This window comes from Notolepis coatsorum, assembly GCF_963971535.1.
Source record: "Notolepis coatsorum genome assembly, chromosome: 2".
NCBI lineage: Eukaryota > Metazoa > Chordata > Actinopteri > Aulopiformes > Paralepididae > Notolepis > Notolepis coatsorum.
In genome coordinates, this window is record NC_140166.1 from 173,520,622 (window position 1) to 173,539,033 (window position 18,412).

An 18,412-nucleotide genomic window follows, 5' to 3' on the forward strand; every position below is an offset into this window, starting at 1 on the left:
GTGGTAACTACAAGTGGGGCCAATACAAATAAAGCCTGTGGTTCAAAGTTTCCTTAGAGCAATTTCAGAGGGTCCCCAGCGAAATATATAATTCACTGGACGTTGGCAAAGTGGCAGAATGTACAGTATAATAATTACTTTTCGATTGTAGTTTTCACTATTAATCAACAACAACAACAACAACAACAACAACAACAACAACAACAACAACAACAACAACAACAACAACAACAACAACAACACAGTTGGGGTCCTTGCCATAAAAAGGTTTGGGAATCCATAACTTAAACCTAAATTAAAGTCTTCTCTTCGGTTCAAATAACAAACTCAGCAAGACCGACGGCTTCTCAGTTACAGTGGGTGACAATATTGTCACAAGGAAAGACGAAATTACCTACCTGGGTTCCATCCTAGAGGCAAATCTTTCCTGTGACAAAATGGCATCCAATGTAATAAAAAAAGTCAACCAACGAACTAGATTCTTGTACCGGATCTCCTCTCTGGTAAACAAGAATACCCTGAAGACTCTGGCAGGAGCACTCATTCAAGGGTACTATGACTATGCGTGCACCTCATGGTACCAAAGCACCGTAAAAGGCGCTTAAAACAAAATTACAAACATCACAAAACAAACTGGTCAGACTATTACTTGACCTGAACCCCAGAACCCACCTCACCCCTGCCCACTTTGACAACCTAGGATGGCTTAGAGTAGACGACAGAGTACAGCAACTTGCAATGGGCCTGGTCTACAAGATACACTATACGACTGGGGTGCCCATGTACATGTCAAAATACTTCCCAAAGGTCAGTGAATACCACAAACACTACACCAGAGGAAGCTCAACAAATCATGTTAAACCCAGATTCGGCTCAAACAAGGGAGTAAACACGTTTCGCAATTATGCCACAACAATGTGGAATGCCCTACCCAAAGCTGTAAAGGAATGTGAATCCCTGCCCACATTCAAAACCGCTCTTAAAGCGGGAGGCTGCAATTCGAAACTGGCCACTGTAAATGCCCAAAACCCCCACCACCTCCTAATAGACAGTCTCCTCCCCACCGCATGTATATATTCCCTCCCCGCCGTATGTATATTTCTCTCCCACCCACCCACCCCCTCCTAATGTACAGTCCCCTCCCCATCATATGTATATACTCTGTCAGGATCTAGGGGTAACAGTACTGTATATTTGAATACCGTTTATGTCACAAATGTATCAGTACTAAATACCTATATGTCCCTATGCCATAAATGTCATGTATGTTGTGTATGTCATAAATGTCTATATGAATTGAAAATGGGGGACCCTGATGGAAACAAGACAAACGTCTTTCTCAGGTCTGCATCCCCTTAACAATTGTATGTATTGAGCCGTACTGTATTGTACCCATTCTGCAATCTGTTAAATAAAGTTTTCATTCATTCATTCATTCATTCATTCATTCATTCATGGCATCACACACGTAGCATTACTGTTAGATGTCACCATTCGTCGAAATTGCTCGAATCACTTCACTACGCGCGTGCTGTAAGTTTGTTGGTTGGCATCATTGGAAAAACGCCCCGTGTTCACACACACTAATAAGGACAATGATATAGCACATTTTGAATGAATGAATGAAAACTTTATTTAACAGATTGCAGAATGGGTACAATACAGTACGGCTCAATACACACAATATTGCAGACCAGAGAAAGACGTTTGTCTTGTTTACATCAGGGTCCCCCATTTTCAATTCATAGTGATTCTTTCATTTTATAGTTAGTTATGAACAAATTATCGTTACAACTTCGTCGGGACGGTGATGCACCGAGTGAATGTATGTAAGTTATGCATGTATTCACTCCCGAAAGTCAGCATGGTAGCAAGCTCACAGTTAACGTTAGCTCTCTTCATGTTAACGTTAGCTGCTCGGGGATCATCTCGGTTGATTTGACTGTAGTACCATGGCACACTAAAGGCAAATTATATGCTGGTTACAAACATGTTTAACGCTATCTACTGTGGTTACCTAACTGAGCTAACTGTTAATGCTATCTGTCTAACATTAGCTAACTGGTATATGTTAGCGAACGATAGTCACGTTAACATTAACGTTACTAAAAAAAAATCCGGATAACGTTCACGTCGCCGTGTTAATTACGACCTATCGAACCGGAAAGTAGTAACTATAGAAAACGTTGAAAAAATACCCACGACTTACCATTTCTGACAAATTCGCGAACTATAGTTTTGTTGTTCGCGTTGACTGAGTTAGCTGTTAGAGCGTCGCCTTGTTACCATAGCAACGTGTTGATTGTTGTACCACAGAGCTTGCACGGTGATGAAAATGTTTTGTAGTAAAGTTACTGAAAGTAATTAAAATCTATTTCTGATGTTGGTGATTAAGTTACTTATCTTAGAATAATAAGAAATATCGTTGTTATTATTATGCTAGCATAATGTTACCCGGAAGTACAAGTCTGGTCAATGTGCATGGGTTTGTTTGTGTTCTTTGGTTCTACTTCTAGTACTGAGCTGTGGTTTGCAAAACGACTGGTTTTGTATGCGGTTAGAAGTAATGTAAACGGGACAGTTTCGGAGCCTCTCGGTGTGCCGCATATATCACAATGTCTAAAACAGACACTTTCAGTTTCACGAAAGGTGATCTACTAATCTTGGATGGTGGGCTAGCAACAGAGCTTGAGGCCCAATGTCTCAAATTACAGGTAAAAGTATGTTATTATTATTAGCAACTTGATCCACAGGGCGTATTAATGCTATTATTTCACCCAACTGTACGGACAATTGTAACAGTGACGGTACCCATGGTATGTCATAAATGTATAGATGTAGCAGTAGGCCTACTGTCTATCTGTATGTCAGCTCAGAACTAGGCAAAATCTGCATCTGGCTCGCTGATAACAAACTATCACTACACATGGGCAAAACAGAGTCCATTCTCTTCGGTTCAAATAACAAACTCAGCAAGACCGACGGCTTCTCAGTTACAGTGGGTGACAATATTGTCACAAGGAAAGAAGATATTACCTACCTGGGTTCCATCCAAAATGGGGGACCCTGATGTAAACAAGACGAAAGTCTTTCTCTGGTCTGTGTAATATTCATGCTTTGAATATATCTTTACTATATTATTCATGCTGTGAATATATCATTTACGACAGGCGCACCTTGCTTATGTATACCTGACCAGGGGTCCTCACAGGCAGTTGGCTGCCAGCCGTGAATGGAGTTACACTCATACTGAACGATGCTTACCTTTGAATAAACATATAAATGTTATCTCCTCGTCCTGAAGATTATTCTATTTAATCGAATACGACATGGTGTCAGAAGCGGGGTGAACATGGATATCAACGGAGTCCCGTCGCCACGGATGAATTGGGATTCTCTGGACTTACCGGGAGAATGGAAGAAGTTCAGGCAGCACGCGGAGTTGATGTTTTCGGGCCCACTCAAGAAGAAAGGAGAGGACGAGAAATGTAGCTACCTGCTACTGTGGAGCGGAGAAAGAGGGAGAGACATTCACAACACATGGACTCTCAGTGCAGATGAAGCAAAGGTACTGAAGAGCTACTATGACAATTTCGAAGCATACGTACTTCCAAGGAGGAACACAATCTTCGCCAGGTACAAATTCCATGAGAAAACCCAGCAACCGAGCGAGTCATTCGAACAATTTGTCACTGCATTGAAACTACTGGTGAAAGACTGTGCATATGTGAACAATGATGAGATGGTTAGAGACCGCATAGTGTTTGGCATACACTCAGCAAAAGTAAGAGAGAAACTATTAAACGTAGGATCAGACTTGTCGTTAGACAACGCGATAGATATAGCTAGAGCCCACGAGCTAGCACAATCACAGATAAAGAGCTTTACTGGCGCCACGTGCAGCGCGCAGGAGCAGCTCGTGCACGAGGTGCACAGACATGAACAGAAGCATAGCGCTCAGAGATATCGCCCCAGAGCAGAGTGGACAGAGAGAGCGAACAGAGCGAGCGACACAGACACACGTAAGAACTGTGGATACTGTGGGGGTAGAGCTCACAAGGAAGGGGATAACTGTGTAGCTAGGGGAAAACAGTGCACAAAGTGTGGAAAATGGAACCACTTTGCCAAAGTCTGCAGGGCCGGTAGCTTCCAGAAAAAGTCAGTACACGAGATTAGCATGCGCTCTGAGTCAGGAGAAGAGTCAGACGAACTGTATGTAGACACCGTGACAGACAGACGGTTTGATGCAACAGAACAAGCGTTCGCAGACATACAAGTAGGAAAACAGGGCACAGAGCTTAAATTTAAGTTAGACACAGGTGCACAAGTAAATGTAATTCCTTTGAGAGAGTATCACAGTTTACAAGATAAACGCAAAATACAGCCTACCTCACGCAGACTGACAGGATATGGTGGAGAGAAGCTAGTGGTAAAGGGCACATGCACGTTAAAGTGTAAATACAAAGAGCGTGGCATGTTGTTAGACTTTTACATAGTAGACACTCAGGCACCCCCAGTTCTAGGTTTACAGGCATGCCTGAATATGGACCTCATTAAACTAGTATTGTCAGTGAATGCACACACAGATAAACAGTCCATCATGGAAGAATACCACGACGTGTTTAAAGGGATAGGACTATTCCCAGGAGAGTGTCACATCCATATAGACCCAGACGCCAAGCCAGTAGTCTGCCCACTGAGAAGGACACAGATCGCCCTGCGTGGCCGACTAAAGGAGCTACAGAGTATGGAAGACACACAGATCATCGCTAGAATCATCGAACCAACGGAGTGGGTCAGTGCACTGGTCATTGTTGAGAAACCACGCACAGGCAAGCTCAGACTATGTTTGGATCCTAAGGAGCTAAACAAGGCTATCAAGCGCCCGCACCAGCGTTTCCGTTAGCCGGTAATTACCGGTATTTGACTGGCAAAATCTGTTGAAGTCCGACAAATTTAATCTCTCCGGTCATAGTGTCCGGTGAAAATAGTTCCCTCTGGGCACAGTTTGATTATTTGAATTGTATTTGGATGGGCTGGAGTTGGGTGGCCTATGCGATGAACGAAACAATCATTGCGTTTGTTGTCGTTGCTTCGCCAAGCAGCCGGTCTGGTAATGACGACGCTGTGTCAGTGAGAGCTTGCTGCTGGATTTGCGGAAGGCATGCAGCTGCAGACCCACAGAACCCACCAGCTTTGCTGGCACAGTGCGGTCCCCAGACCTGGAAAGCTGCTCTGCGGGTCTGCAGCTGGATGCTTCTTGCAAACTAACTGCGGCCGGCTCGCGCTGATAATCAGCTGCCAGCTCGCTGACACAGGATGTCATTGACCGGCTGCTTGGTGAAGCAATGACAAATGTAATGATTGTTTCGTTCATCGCATAGGCTATTTAATTTTAGCCTATTTTAATACAATTCAAATAATCAAATTGTGCTTAGAGGGAATTATTTTCACCGGACATTATGAGCAGCAGCACCAAGTCGTTCGGAGGTGGAGATATACATCACGGCGCAAACCCACGATAATGTTGCCGTCTCTCTGCCAAATTTCTCAGTTCTTCGCTTGATATAATTAATACAAATGTCCAATATAACGGAATTCGTTAGCTCATAAAAATGTGATTATAACAGACTGCTGTTTATTAAGGTCGGGCAGACTGCCCACCACACCTCAAGTCGGCAGCAGCACGCAGTCTCGAGGGACTTATTTTATTTGGAATATATTAATGACTGTATATACGCAAAAGTAGTCTAGTTTTAAGTTAAAATATTATAAATGCCTTGATGATGTCATTCTTTATATAGGCCTATCAATTGTTTTTAAGCTCAATAAACTCTGACCGGAATTTATCCCATTTGTCCGGTAGATTGAAATCTACCGGACACTCAGACCTGCAAAAAAAAATTCTAACGGAAACCCTGGCCCGCACTACCCTCTGCCGACACTAGAGGACATCACACCCAGACTAACAGGCGCACGCTATTTCAGCGTACTGGATGCAAGGTCGGGATACTGGTCCATCAAGCTCTCCACAGAATCATCGAAGCTGACGACGTTCAACACACCGTTTGGACGGTACAGATTCCTACGATTACCATTTGGGCTCGCTTCTGCCCAAGACGAGTTCCAACGAAAAATCGACGAGACATACGAGGGACTGAACGGAGTAGCAGCTATAGTAGACGACATCCTTGTATATGGCGCGACCAGAGAGGAACACGATAAGAACCTACATGCAATGATGGTGAGATCACGGGAGAGAGGCGTTCGGCTCAACGCAGACAAGTGCACCATCGGAGTCACCGAAGTGAGCTACTTCGGGCACATCCTTTCAGCTGACGGCATGAAGCCTGACCCAGGCAAGATAGCTGCCATCAAGGAGATGGAGGCGCCAAAGAGCCGTGCAGAACTGGAAACCGTGCTAGGTATGGTCAACTATCTGGCGAAATTCGCCCCGAGCCTCTCCGAGATCAACGCACCCATGAGACAGCTGCTTAAACAATCGAATGAATTCCTGTGGGACGCGCAGCACGACGCTGCATTCCAAAAGATGAAAGACATACTTACCAGTGAACCTGGGCCAGTCCTCATCTACTTTGACCCAGATAAGGAGCTCAGCTTACAAGTGGACGCATCAAAGTATGGTCTGGGTGCTGTGCTGATGCAGGAAGGAAGGCCCATTAGCTACGCATCCAGATCACTCACGGACAGCGAGGTCAACTACGCACAAATCGAAAAGGAGATGTACGCAGTCCTTTATGGATTCAAACGTTTCCACCAATATGCCTACGGTCGCCATGTTATGGTGCAATCTGACCACAAGCCCCTGGAGTCGATCATGAAGAAGCCGATCGCCGCAGCCCCACCGCGGTTACAGAGGATGATACTGCAACTACACAAGTATAACTTCACGATCGTGCACCGCCCTGGGAAAGACATCCCAGTAGCCGACACGCTGTCCAGGAAATCACTCACCTCTCACGACGACGGTCTCAGTGAAGGGATGGACCTTCAGGTACACATGGTGTACAACAGCTTACCTGTACACGACGACAGGCTACAGGAGATCAGAGAAACGACAGACAATGACACACAGCTAAAGCTGCTCAGCCAGGCTATCCTGGAGGGATGGCCTGAGGAAAGAAAACAATGCCCCCAGAACATTACCGAATACTGGAATCACAGAGATGAACTATCCAAGACGAATGGAATAATTTTCAAGGGGGAGAAAATAGTCATCCCTACCAGCCTCAGAGGAGATATGCTGATCAAGATCCATGCAGGCCACATGGGAATGGAAAAATGCAAACTGAGAGCACGACATCATGTTCTGGCCTGGAATGGGTAGACATATAGAGCAAGTCGTGGAGAAGTGCTCAATATGCCAAGAGCGCCGCCCATCAAACACCAAGGAGCCCATGATGCCTCATCGTATCCCAGACCGCCCCTGGCAGGTTGTAGGGACGGATCTCTTTAACTGGAACAACCAGGACTATGTTGTGACCGTCGACTACTACAGCAGATTCTTCGAACTAGACAGACTTCACAGCACCACATCGGCAGCTGTTATCCACAAGCTAAAGGCAGCCTGTGCCAGGCATGGCGTCCCAGAGACCATAGTCTCGGACAACGGACCACAATACAAGTCTAAAGAGTTCGAGGCATTCGCCAAGTCGTGGGAGTTCACACACGTCACGTCAAGCCCACACTATCCGCAAAGCAACGGACTAGCGGAGAGAACCGTGAAGACGGCAAAATCACTCATGGACAAAGCTAAGGCAGACGGAAGAGACCCGTACCTAAGCCTCCTGGAGTATCGTAATACCCCAGTCGACAACTTCAAATCGCCGGCACAACTGTTGATGAGCCGCAGGCTACGCTCAACCCTCCCGAGCACCAACCAACAGCTGCGGCCAGGGGTAGTAAGCCAAAAAGATGGACATAACAAACGAGTGCAAAGACAACAGCACCAGAAGAAATACTATGACAGGTCAGCTAGACCGCTGCCCCCACTACATTGTGGTGAATCTGTCAGGCTACAAGAACTTGGACGCTGGAGGCCAGCAGTAGTCATACAACCAGCTGACACTGCGCGGTCATACCACGTTCGCACCCAAGATGGACGCGAATACCGCCGCAACCGCAGGCACCTGAGGGACACGAAAGAGGAACACTTCCAGGACAGCGACGGTATGCCGAGTCCAGAGAGCGTCGATCAACCGCCGGAGACCAACGACCCTGAACTGCCAGAGGACTCAGCTTCATACTACACCAGATCCGGCCGAGCAGTGAAGCCTCGGGACATTTTAGACCTATAAATGTACAGGGTGCAGGCGGATCGCTGCCCTATTATAACACCATTTGCCCCATGGAAGAAAAAAAAAAAATGGTTTAACATATTAATCCTACCTGTTTACATTGCCTGGTCCTGACACAGGTAACGCACTTGTTATTGTTTACAAAGAAACTCTTACAGAGTATTGCACAACCATTCCTAATTTCAATTTTGTTCATAGCTTATTAAGCTTTCTCTAAAAGAAGGAGGATGTAATATTCATGCTTTGAATATATCTTTACTATATTATTCATGCTGTGAATATATCATTTACGACAGGCGCGCCAGGCGCACCTTGCTTATGTATACCTGACCAGGGGTCCTCACAGGCAGTTGGCTGCCAGCCGTGAATGGAGTTACACTCATACTGAACGATGCTTACCTTTGAATAAACATATAAATGTTATCTCCTCGTCCTGAAGATTATTCTATTTAATCGAATACGACAGTCTGCATCCCCTTAACAATTGTATGTATTGAGCTGTACTGTACTGTACCCATTTTGCAATCTGTTAATAAACTTTTCAATCAATCAATCCTAGAGGCAAATCTTTCCTGTGACAAAATGGCATCCAATGTAATAAAAAAAGTCAACCAACGAACTCGATTCTTGTACCGGATCTCCTCACTGGTAAACAAGAATACCCTGAAGACTCTGGCAGGAGCACTCATTCAAGGGTACTACGACTATGCTTGCACCTCATGGTACCAAAGCACCTCAAAGGCGCTAAAAACAAAATTACAAACATCTCAAAACAAACTGATCAGACTACTGCTTGACCTTACTCCTAGAACCCACCTTAGAGTAGACGACAGAGTACAGCAACTTGCAATGGGCCTGGTCTACAAGATACACTACACGACCAAGGTACCCATGTACATGTCAAAATACTTCCCAAAGGTCAGTGAATACCACAATCACAACACCAGAGGGAGCTCCACAAATCATGTTAAACCCAGATTCGGCTCAAACAAGGGACTAAACACGTTTAGCAATTATGCAACATCAATGTGGAACGCCCTACCCAAAGCTGTAAAGGAATGTGAATCACTACCCACTTTCAAAAACACTCAAAAAACACCTACGGGAGACAGCAATTCGAAACTGGCCCCTGTAAATGTCCTAACACAACCCCCTCCAATGTACAGTAAATTACCAAGTATGGTCTTGTCAATATTCCAATGTACAGTTTTGCTTGTACAGTGGTACAGTGGTTGCATCGCCATCTGGTGGGCAGTTGTGATGATTCAGATTTGTGCCACCCTAGTCTATTTCCTACTTACCAATGATGCTGTTTGATTGTGTGGACCCACTCAGTCTTCCGCTTATGTCACCTACCAAATGTGGCAGCTAACTATCTGTGGATAAGATATGATATACCTTTATTGATCCCCTTGGGGAAATTCGGACCGTGTTGAATTAACACTGACTAGCATTAGTTGTAACATTTGGTGGCTCGCATAGCAGCTCTAACTGTACGTTCAGATACAAGTACAACACAAGGATAAATTGTCTCGTTGCACTCGTGTCAGTATGACAGTTGGACACAAGCAAAACTGGCGTGAGGACATGTTAGTAAGTTTGGTCTCAACAGTAGCATTCTTGACATTTACACAAATCGAGACCATTTCTAAATGTAACCTATTCAATATCTGCTACAGAGTATTCCTAGCAGTCTATTTCATATTCATTGTGAAAATATACCCACATTTGCTCCATCACACCTGACGTTTGAGCCACCTGCGTCTTGCCTCTGTTAATACAGTACTTTACATTGCATGTATTCGCGCCGCCTCAAACATTTGTTTCACATTGTATTGGAACATACAGTAATGTTTGGTACAAAATGTTAGCGCATAGAAATTGTATTACATTCGCTGTGCACATTCATGACTCCCAAGAAGAAGAAACCAGTTGACGTTGGTGACCCCATGACCTTTCCTTTAGCACGACCCCCAGGGCCCAGGCCAATATCTTCAAATGAGTGCATCTCCTGACCCGTTTGTCATACAGTCACAAAATCTGCAGTGAACATTTAGGACCCTTAGAGGAAGATACCTATTGATTGTTGTGACCCCATAACCTTTCCTCTAGTGCCACCATCAGGCCAAACTGAGAACAAGATATCTCGAAAAGTAATGGCTGGAATGCCGAATGCCATAAAAATAGCTGTGCACAAATCTCCTCTAGTGTCGCCACCAGGTCAAACCCTATATTTTCACATTAGCGTATCTCCTCTTGTCCTGCTAGTTGTACGGTCACAAAATTTGATGTGAATATCAATGACTCCTCGAGGAAGAAACCTGTTGATTTTGGTGACCCCATGACCTCCTCTACGACCAACATATAGATTTATAGCCTAGATTCTAGGCTAGATCATCAAATCAAATGTATTTGTAAGGCCCGACAACACACGTTAATGTCCCCATGGGCCGGACACGTCTTCTTTAAACAAGTCAAGAAGAAACATCACAATGAATCAAGAACAGAACAAAAACACCATGAAGTCCAAAAATTTTAGAATAAATAAAACAAATTAATGCAACACTCCCAGACATACCCCACGCGAAGGTAAGGACAAACTCACCAAAAAACCTAGCAATAGGAAAAAATGCACTAAAGGCAATGTGGAGGAGAGAAACCTTAGAAGGGCTGTTCAAGGGGGGTTCTCCCTTCTTAGATGTCGGTGATAGTAGTGTTGCAATAAAACAGGTGAAACAGTTGGTAAGTACGCACATATATGTGTAATGAAACACAAATAAGTGCATGCAATAGCAACTGAACATTTTGAACGATTGAAAATAGACCTGATGGCGGATCCATTTGAGGTTGCAGCCTAGATCTGTTGAGATTGGCAATATCAGCAACTCTTGTTTCTGTCATCTACCTGGTGAAATATTACACGTGAATGTAATGGCAAAATGTGGAGATTGGTAGGCCTCTGCGGAGGTCTGTACTCTAGTCTAGAGTATATTCTTCTAGGTCATAATGCCTCTATCAGACAATCGCATGATTGTTCATCATGGTTTTGACTATCGACTCACGTTCCCTTCATGCCAAAACATGTGCACACAAACGCAGTTATTTAGATGATTGAATCCACAATTCAGTCTAATCATTCCTGTATCTGCTTTCAAGGAATGGCGAGGACAGATCAAGTTTCTTTATTAGTTGTCATACAAAAATACAGAATACTTTTATATGAAATGCTTTTTTCTGTTCTGCTCCTGAGAGTGTGCTAGATAAAAATAGATAAGTATAAAATAGAAAGTAAAGTACGTAAACAAGTGTAAACAAAAGTTTTCAATATACATACCGTATATACAATATACAATGCAGAGTAGAAAAAAGTAACTGAGTTACAATACAATATACAGTACAATGCAGAAATGGGATGAGGTACAACTTAGGGTAAGGTGCAATGATGTATGAGATTGAGTTGTAGTGCAAATCTCTTTACCAATAAATATAAAGTGTGTTATTAAAGTGTCTAAAGTGTGTGAGTGTATTTGATGGTTTGTTACATAGTGTTATTGTTGTTGAGCATCCTGATGGCCTGGGTACAAAGATACAAACAAGCTAGATAATCCGATACTACAGATGTCATATAATCCAGAACTAGTTAAGAGATGTACGAAAAAAACGGGCCCAGGTGTAGTTTCCTTTTTTAAATGCCAACAACCACCCCTGTTTGTGTGCGTGCGTGTGCGCTTGTGTTTGTGTCCTGCGTACAGGGGGATCCTCTGTGGAGCGCTAGGGTCTTGCATACCAATCCACAGGCTTTAAGAGATGCTCATTACAGGTAAGCCTACGTAATGTTAGTTAAACCTGAACACAGAATGAAGACATTTCAAATGAGTACATTTAATTAAAAAAATATTGTTTGACCAGCGTTCCATGTTTTTTTCTTTTTAACTAGGTTTCTCCAAAGTGGATCCGATGTCATCACCACGGCTACATACCAGGCAAGCATTGAGGGCTTCATCAGGCACCTGGACATGACCGCAGAGTTGGCCAGTGAACTACTGATGTCTGCAGTGCATCTGGCCAAAGAAACAGTAAAACAGTTTGTCGCTGACAACCATTCAACAGGTAACTGTCCACTGTACTCACTATGTAGTATACAATACCATACCTGCACAGGGTTCCCATCCTAATGAGAATCCTTGAAAAGCTATGGAATTTGAAAAATTCGAATCCAACCAGAGTGCAAATGTAACAGTAAAGTGCAATAGTAATATAAAATGTACAGGTTGATTGATTGATTGAAAATTGTATTAACAGATTGCAGAATGGGTACAATACAGTACAGCTCAATACACACAATTGTTAAGGGGATGCAGACCAGAAAAAGACGTTCGTCTTGTTTACATCAGGGTCCCCCATTTTCAATGCATCATAACATGATATATGACATACATGACATACAAATAGACAGTACTGCTACATCTTGTTTAACACACTCAGTGCCAGCCATGCGGTGCGCCTTACCCCCCTTGAATGCCACCACCCACTTCAATGATGGAGCTCTCATATTTGCAAATGCATAAACTATGTCTTAAATTATGGCTATGTGTCTAATCTCGCCGTCGCTTATCAATGACTTGTTTGCAGTCAACATTGTCAAAACGGATTGTTTTAATCGGTTCATTTCCGTTTTATACCATTTTGAAAAACGCTCGTCTTTTGAAAGTTTCAGGAAAATATAAAGATTCTGTGATAATCGCCCTTTACTGGAATATTCTGGAATACACAAAAAACGTTGTCATTTTTCTGCCTATTTATGATTAGTGTGCTGAAGGGTCTGAAATTAGGTAAAATTAGACCTAAGATTATCCCCCTTTAAGTTCACCAACCGGTTTAATATGTGGGAGCTAAGTTATTTATTTACCACATAATGTTTACTGTCTGCCTACTGCTGGCATCTCAGGTTATATGACAGTGCTGCCATCTAGTGGGCCAGAGGTGGTAGTGTTTAGCGCAAGTGCGTCACTTCCTGTAGGAGACGTTGAACTGACGTTGAACTTGCCCAGACTTGTTAGAGAACCGGACGGGAGAAATGCATCCAGCGTTGGTCACGTAACGTTATAGTTTGACGGTGACCAAGGATGTAAAGTTGCTTACCAAGCGGACATTATACCACCAAGAGAGAGTGAGTTTTTAGTAACCAGCTAATTCGATGTTTAGTAAACGTCTGGGATTAGCACATTACAGCGGACTATAGTATTCCCCATTTATCGTTAGCAGTTAGCCGAAGTTAGCTAGCTCGAAGCTAATACCCAACGTAGCTCCAGCTCATGCGTCGATAGCTGCTCTATACTGGACATATCAGACGATATATAGCACAGACCAGAGGACATTTAGATAGGGTCTGTGTCGAAGGGACTCTGTAAAAGGACACAACCAGTCCTATGTAGTAGCCACTAGCAGTAGCCTGTTGTACAGAGGGACCAGCGTGTCTTCAGTAGCTGTCGGCGTGCAGCACTACGGAGTGGAGCGAGACACTCGGATCCACCACAGCGGAGCATCTGGTCTGCAGGAGCAGACTGGTGGCGCCAATCGGACCGGGCAGCGTCTTCCCGCCCTCATCACCACGCAGCGGTCGACTACTCCTCGTTACAGAACCCATCCGGGTTCTTTCTCACCACCAGGATTACTAACTCTCTCCACCTCTCTCGTACTGCAGAGGGAATTGTTTCTCTGCTGCAGTGGTAACCGCGGCAACGTTTGGCCAGAACACTTTAATAGAACCATTTGGGCGCCCATCTAAATTTAGTTATAGTATTTAATTAGGCATTGTGTAAGGTGATAATAATATTTGTATGTATGTTTTTTCCCCCTTTTGCTTATATAAAAATGGCATTATGATTCAAACAGTTTCCTCGCTCTTTCTAGTTTAGGTGACTCCATTTTAAGTTATTCACTCAGTTGTGTAATTGGTACAATTAGTTTAGCAGTTAAGGCATCCTACCAAACCCCCTAAGGTGAAATGTATATACAGTGCTCTAAGCTCCTGCACAATTAGTTTTCAAATAAACGCTAGATTATCGATAGTATATGTGTACTTATGCACGCTATAGAAGCGAGCTGGAAAATCGATTATCTCATTTCCTGATCAGCACACACACACACACACACACACACACACAGGGCACACGTTGATATCTCTGTGAAAAAAGCTCTGATTATCCTAAGACTGGTAAACTAGATAGGCCGGGAGCCAGGTCCACCCCTCAGGATGTTTTTTGCTACCTTTTTTTCATTATTATTTCCAGTTATCCCATACCTTGGGCCATCAATTCACGAGTTGATAATCGGCTGCCCTCTCCCCTCACTGGAAGGACTATACAACTCCTGCTGCCTTAAAAAAGCAGTAAAAATACTGAAAGACCCACACCACCCGGGCAACAAACACCTCGTACGGCTGCGCTCGGGCAGGCGTTTCAGCGTCATGCCCACCCGGACTAACAGACTGAAGTTTAGTTTTTATCCTAGGGTTAGGCCATATGTGCACTAAACTCAGCTAAAATTTTAAACAACAGTCTCACTTGCACCCCCCCCCCCCCCCCCACGCACACACAACATTAAGGGATAGTGCAATTATTATCTTTTACACCCCCCTGTTTATGTTAATGTTATTTATGCCTTACTCCTGTTTTTATATTAACTGTGTTTAGGACTGTTTTAATATTTTTACTAGCACCTAGGGCTGCATTTTAAATTTTGTTGTAACAACTGTAACAATGACAATAAAGATCTATTCTATTCTATTCTATTCTATAATGACCACCCCCAAATCAGCCCCGTTTGGCCTCTGGGGCCAAAAAAAACTTTTTTTGGGAAAAGCTTCTGGCGAAATTATGTAATTGCAAATATGAGGGTCCTGAAACTGCATAAATGGTCAAATAAGTCTGAAACCTTCCATGGTGTATCCTGACACATAGGGGAAAAGTATCAGAATAATACTCTGGGCCTTACTACCGTTCTATTGTCAAATATCACCCTCAGAATACCCCAAAAGACAAAAAACATTCTGTCCGCCTGACAAATTGTCATCAAAAGTGATCATTTTCAAGTATTTTCTTATACATGTTGCTGCCTCACATGGATAGAAAAACTGCCCACATTTATAAGCTTCAATTTAAGTCCAAGATGACCTTTCTATCTAGAATAGTACACCTGCTATGACCAAAGTTCTCCATTGTACCTCAAATCGAGAATAGAACATATTTTCTTTTTCTCCCTTATTTTTTTATATCTAAAAAATATATTAAACAAGATTTGAGACTTAAGTAATGTAATTCTATACTATCTGAAGTTAATTACATGAAAAGTGAACAATGTTACGCCCCCTGTTGGACCGGGGTATCAGAGTGAAACATAAAGCAGTGCTGACCGGGTTACACACACCAACCAACCAAAACCCTAACCCTGTTTCATGTCACATGTCAGTTATTCAGCAAAGACAATTTTGGGTAAGTTGATCTATTATTCTGGCTGTGGGAAGAGATTGACTGTCCAATATTTCTTTACATGAAAGGTGGCAACTCTACTTGTGATAACATTAACGTTAGCTTTTAGGTTGTTAGCTAATATAGCCAGCCCAATGTAGCTAGCTAGTGAGAGTAGAAGTGAGAGAGAAATTATGAAATTGTAATTATTAAGAAAATAAATTATAATTATTAGCAACTCTACTTCTAGAGTGATAACATTAGCTAGTTAGCTTGTAGATTGTTAGCTGCCAGCCCAATGTAGCTAGCTAGTGAGAGCGGGAGTGGGATATAAATTATTATTGTGTGTGTGTGTGTGTGTGTGTGTGTGTACAATATTTAGCTGTTGTAATGAATATACTGACTTTCTGATGGTTGCAATGCTACAGTATAGTCAAGGTGCAAAGAGACGACAAGATGCCTGGATACCTTGCCAGAGTGCTTCAAAGAAGAATCAGCCACCCCCCCCAGTCTGGGATATTAGTCCATGTCTGAGGTTAGATGTCAATGAAATGTGAAACATTGGATCTAAATTAATGTATATTGGCACATAAGCCTGTTCAAGCTGCTGCAGTCAGGCAAGCGCCTCTGCATACATACAGCAAGAACAGAGAGACTTAGAGTCAGCTTCTTCCCCCAGGCCATCAGAACACTGAACACTGATCTCTCCACACACAAGCACACAATAACTGGGACAGAGCGATGAACACACACAGATCCATGCTGGAAGCTCTAGAGAGACTCCTCTATGACAAGTATCGTAAGGTTATGTATATAACCAAGTTCTGTGAGTTATGGTGCGCTCAGCACCAGTTGCACTGTACTTCACTTCGTGCACGAGCACTGAATAAAAAATTCCACCATGTACCTTTACATCCCAACATTCGTCTGGCCACACCCCCATCCGCTTACCTTCATAAGCAGGAGTGTGGTCACCTACTCGCCTCCTTCCCAAACTTTCCCCAATAAGGCGAGATCAAGGGCCGCAGCGGCGTCCTGGTGCTGAGCGCACCATAACTCACAGAACTTGGTTATATACATAACCTTACGTTCTGTTTCGTTATGGCTTCGCTCAGCACCAGTTGCACAACAGGAGCTGAGCGGGAGCCATAGCCCGACAAATGTACCCCGCTGAGGCCCCCCACAACCATCAGACCGGGGAGGACCGAGCCCCCCCGACCCTCCCTAATGGAGGATACCCCCCCTATTGGAGGTTTACGGGAGGGAGACTGATCCGACCGTGCGAAGAGGAACTCAAGCAACTCAACGCACAGGGTGAGCAGACCGTGGCTTGACCCCACGACTACACACACGCACAACCCGCATGCCACCCGGGAACGAACGGAAGGAACAACCTCGTTACTGCCCCCAAAATCACAGGGTCAAGAGCAACCCAACCCCGTGGCAAGGCTGTAGCAGCGGAGCGCGAAGGAAGACCCAGACCCACCGAAGGGACTGGATCCCCTGGAAAAAGGGGGCCCGGAGAGGTCAATGACGCCAGGCATCAAGACCCCACCAGGCGGTCACTTAGTGACACCGCCCCCCACATCGCCAGCGTATTCGGATAAGGCCCCTCCAAGAGCGGGCCCTTTCCCCCCAATAGCACACCGCCTGGCACACTGACCCTGCAGAACAGGCAGTCAGCATGGCCGTAAGCACACAAAAAGGTTAACCAACGGAAGCAGGCAGCGCACCGGGGAAACCAGGCAGCAGGCTGTAACCTGAGCCTGGAGCACTGCGGACGAGACAGGCGCCAAAGGAGTCAGCTGAAAACAGCCCCCCCGGCGGAAGGGGCGTATGCTGGCGTTGTTGATCACCATGACAAAGCCTCCATAAAAAAAAACCCACCCAGAGGGGTCGAGGCAGAGAAGGCTGACATGATTGGCAGACGTCATGAACGTGCAGGGGCACATTCAACCGGGTAACCCGGGAGTTGACTCTGCTCCAACACACCAGGGAATCAACCACCCTCGTGGGACAGACGGTGGTTGTTCCTATAACCCCTCAAGAAAAAAGGGTTATCCCAGGCCTACGGTATCAACGAAACATTACTTCGGACCGGGCCCGGCGGCACGGGAAGCACAGGGTTACCAGAGGAGGTCCAAGACCACCCCAACAGCCCCCTCTTCGCCACACGTGAGAGAGGAGCGAAAATAATGGAGAACCAGCCCTAAGCACACCGCACTTGGTATTCCCAGGCGGTCTCCCAACCAAGTACTAACCAGGACCGAACCTGCTTAGCTACCGAGATCGGACGAGATCGGGCGTGTACAGGTTGGTATGGCCGTAAGCCATTACGATAGTGCAGAGTACAACATGTACCCAACAAAGGGTCTCAATAACGCCTAACCCTGTGACACCCGGACCGACCCGGCATTTTTCCCCCCGAAAAAAGCACAAGTCCCTCAGGGTACCAGAACAGCAGATCTGCATCCCCGGCGGACAACGGGTTAACTGACCTGGACCAGCGCGACCAGACCAGTCCCGTGTCCTAACCACGCCGACATGCCCACTCCAGAAGAGGGGGTAGGTATGCGTGTCGATCTAAAACATGAAAAGAGGGCGCCACCCAGACGGTCCCCATTT

At 44.6% G+C, this 18,412-nt stretch overlaps 2 protein-coding genes across 3 annotated transcripts in view; one reads left to right on the plus strand and one right to left on the minus strand.

Moving 5' to 3' along the window:
- nme7 (NME/NM23 family member 7) overlaps positions 1-2,315 on the minus strand; it is a 52,038-nt gene extending 49,723 nt beyond the window's left edge. The window contains exon 1 of the mRNA XM_084309253.1: positions 2,210-2,315. Within this exon, the coding sequence (XP_084165379.1) occupies positions 2,210-2,212 (3 nt within the window). The 5' untranslated portion in view covers positions 2,213-2,315. The remainder of the gene's footprint in view (positions 1-2,209) is intronic.
- LOC311224316 (homocysteine S-methyltransferase) overlaps positions 1,693-18,412 on the plus strand; it is a 44,922-nt gene continuing 28,202 nt past the window's right edge. The window contains exons 1-3 of one of the 2 annotated variants that reach the window (XM_084309255.1): positions 1,693-1,829; positions 12,071-12,138; positions 12,256-12,428. In XM_084309255.1, coding sequence (XP_084165381.1) covers positions 1,824-1,829; positions 12,071-12,138; positions 12,256-12,428 — 247 coding nt within the window. In that variant the 5' untranslated portion in view covers positions 1,693-1,823. Of the gene's footprint in view, positions 1,830-2,476; positions 2,715-12,070; positions 12,139-12,255; positions 12,429-18,412 lie in introns of those variants that run through there. The other variant, XM_084309254.1, reaches the window with a different exon arrangement.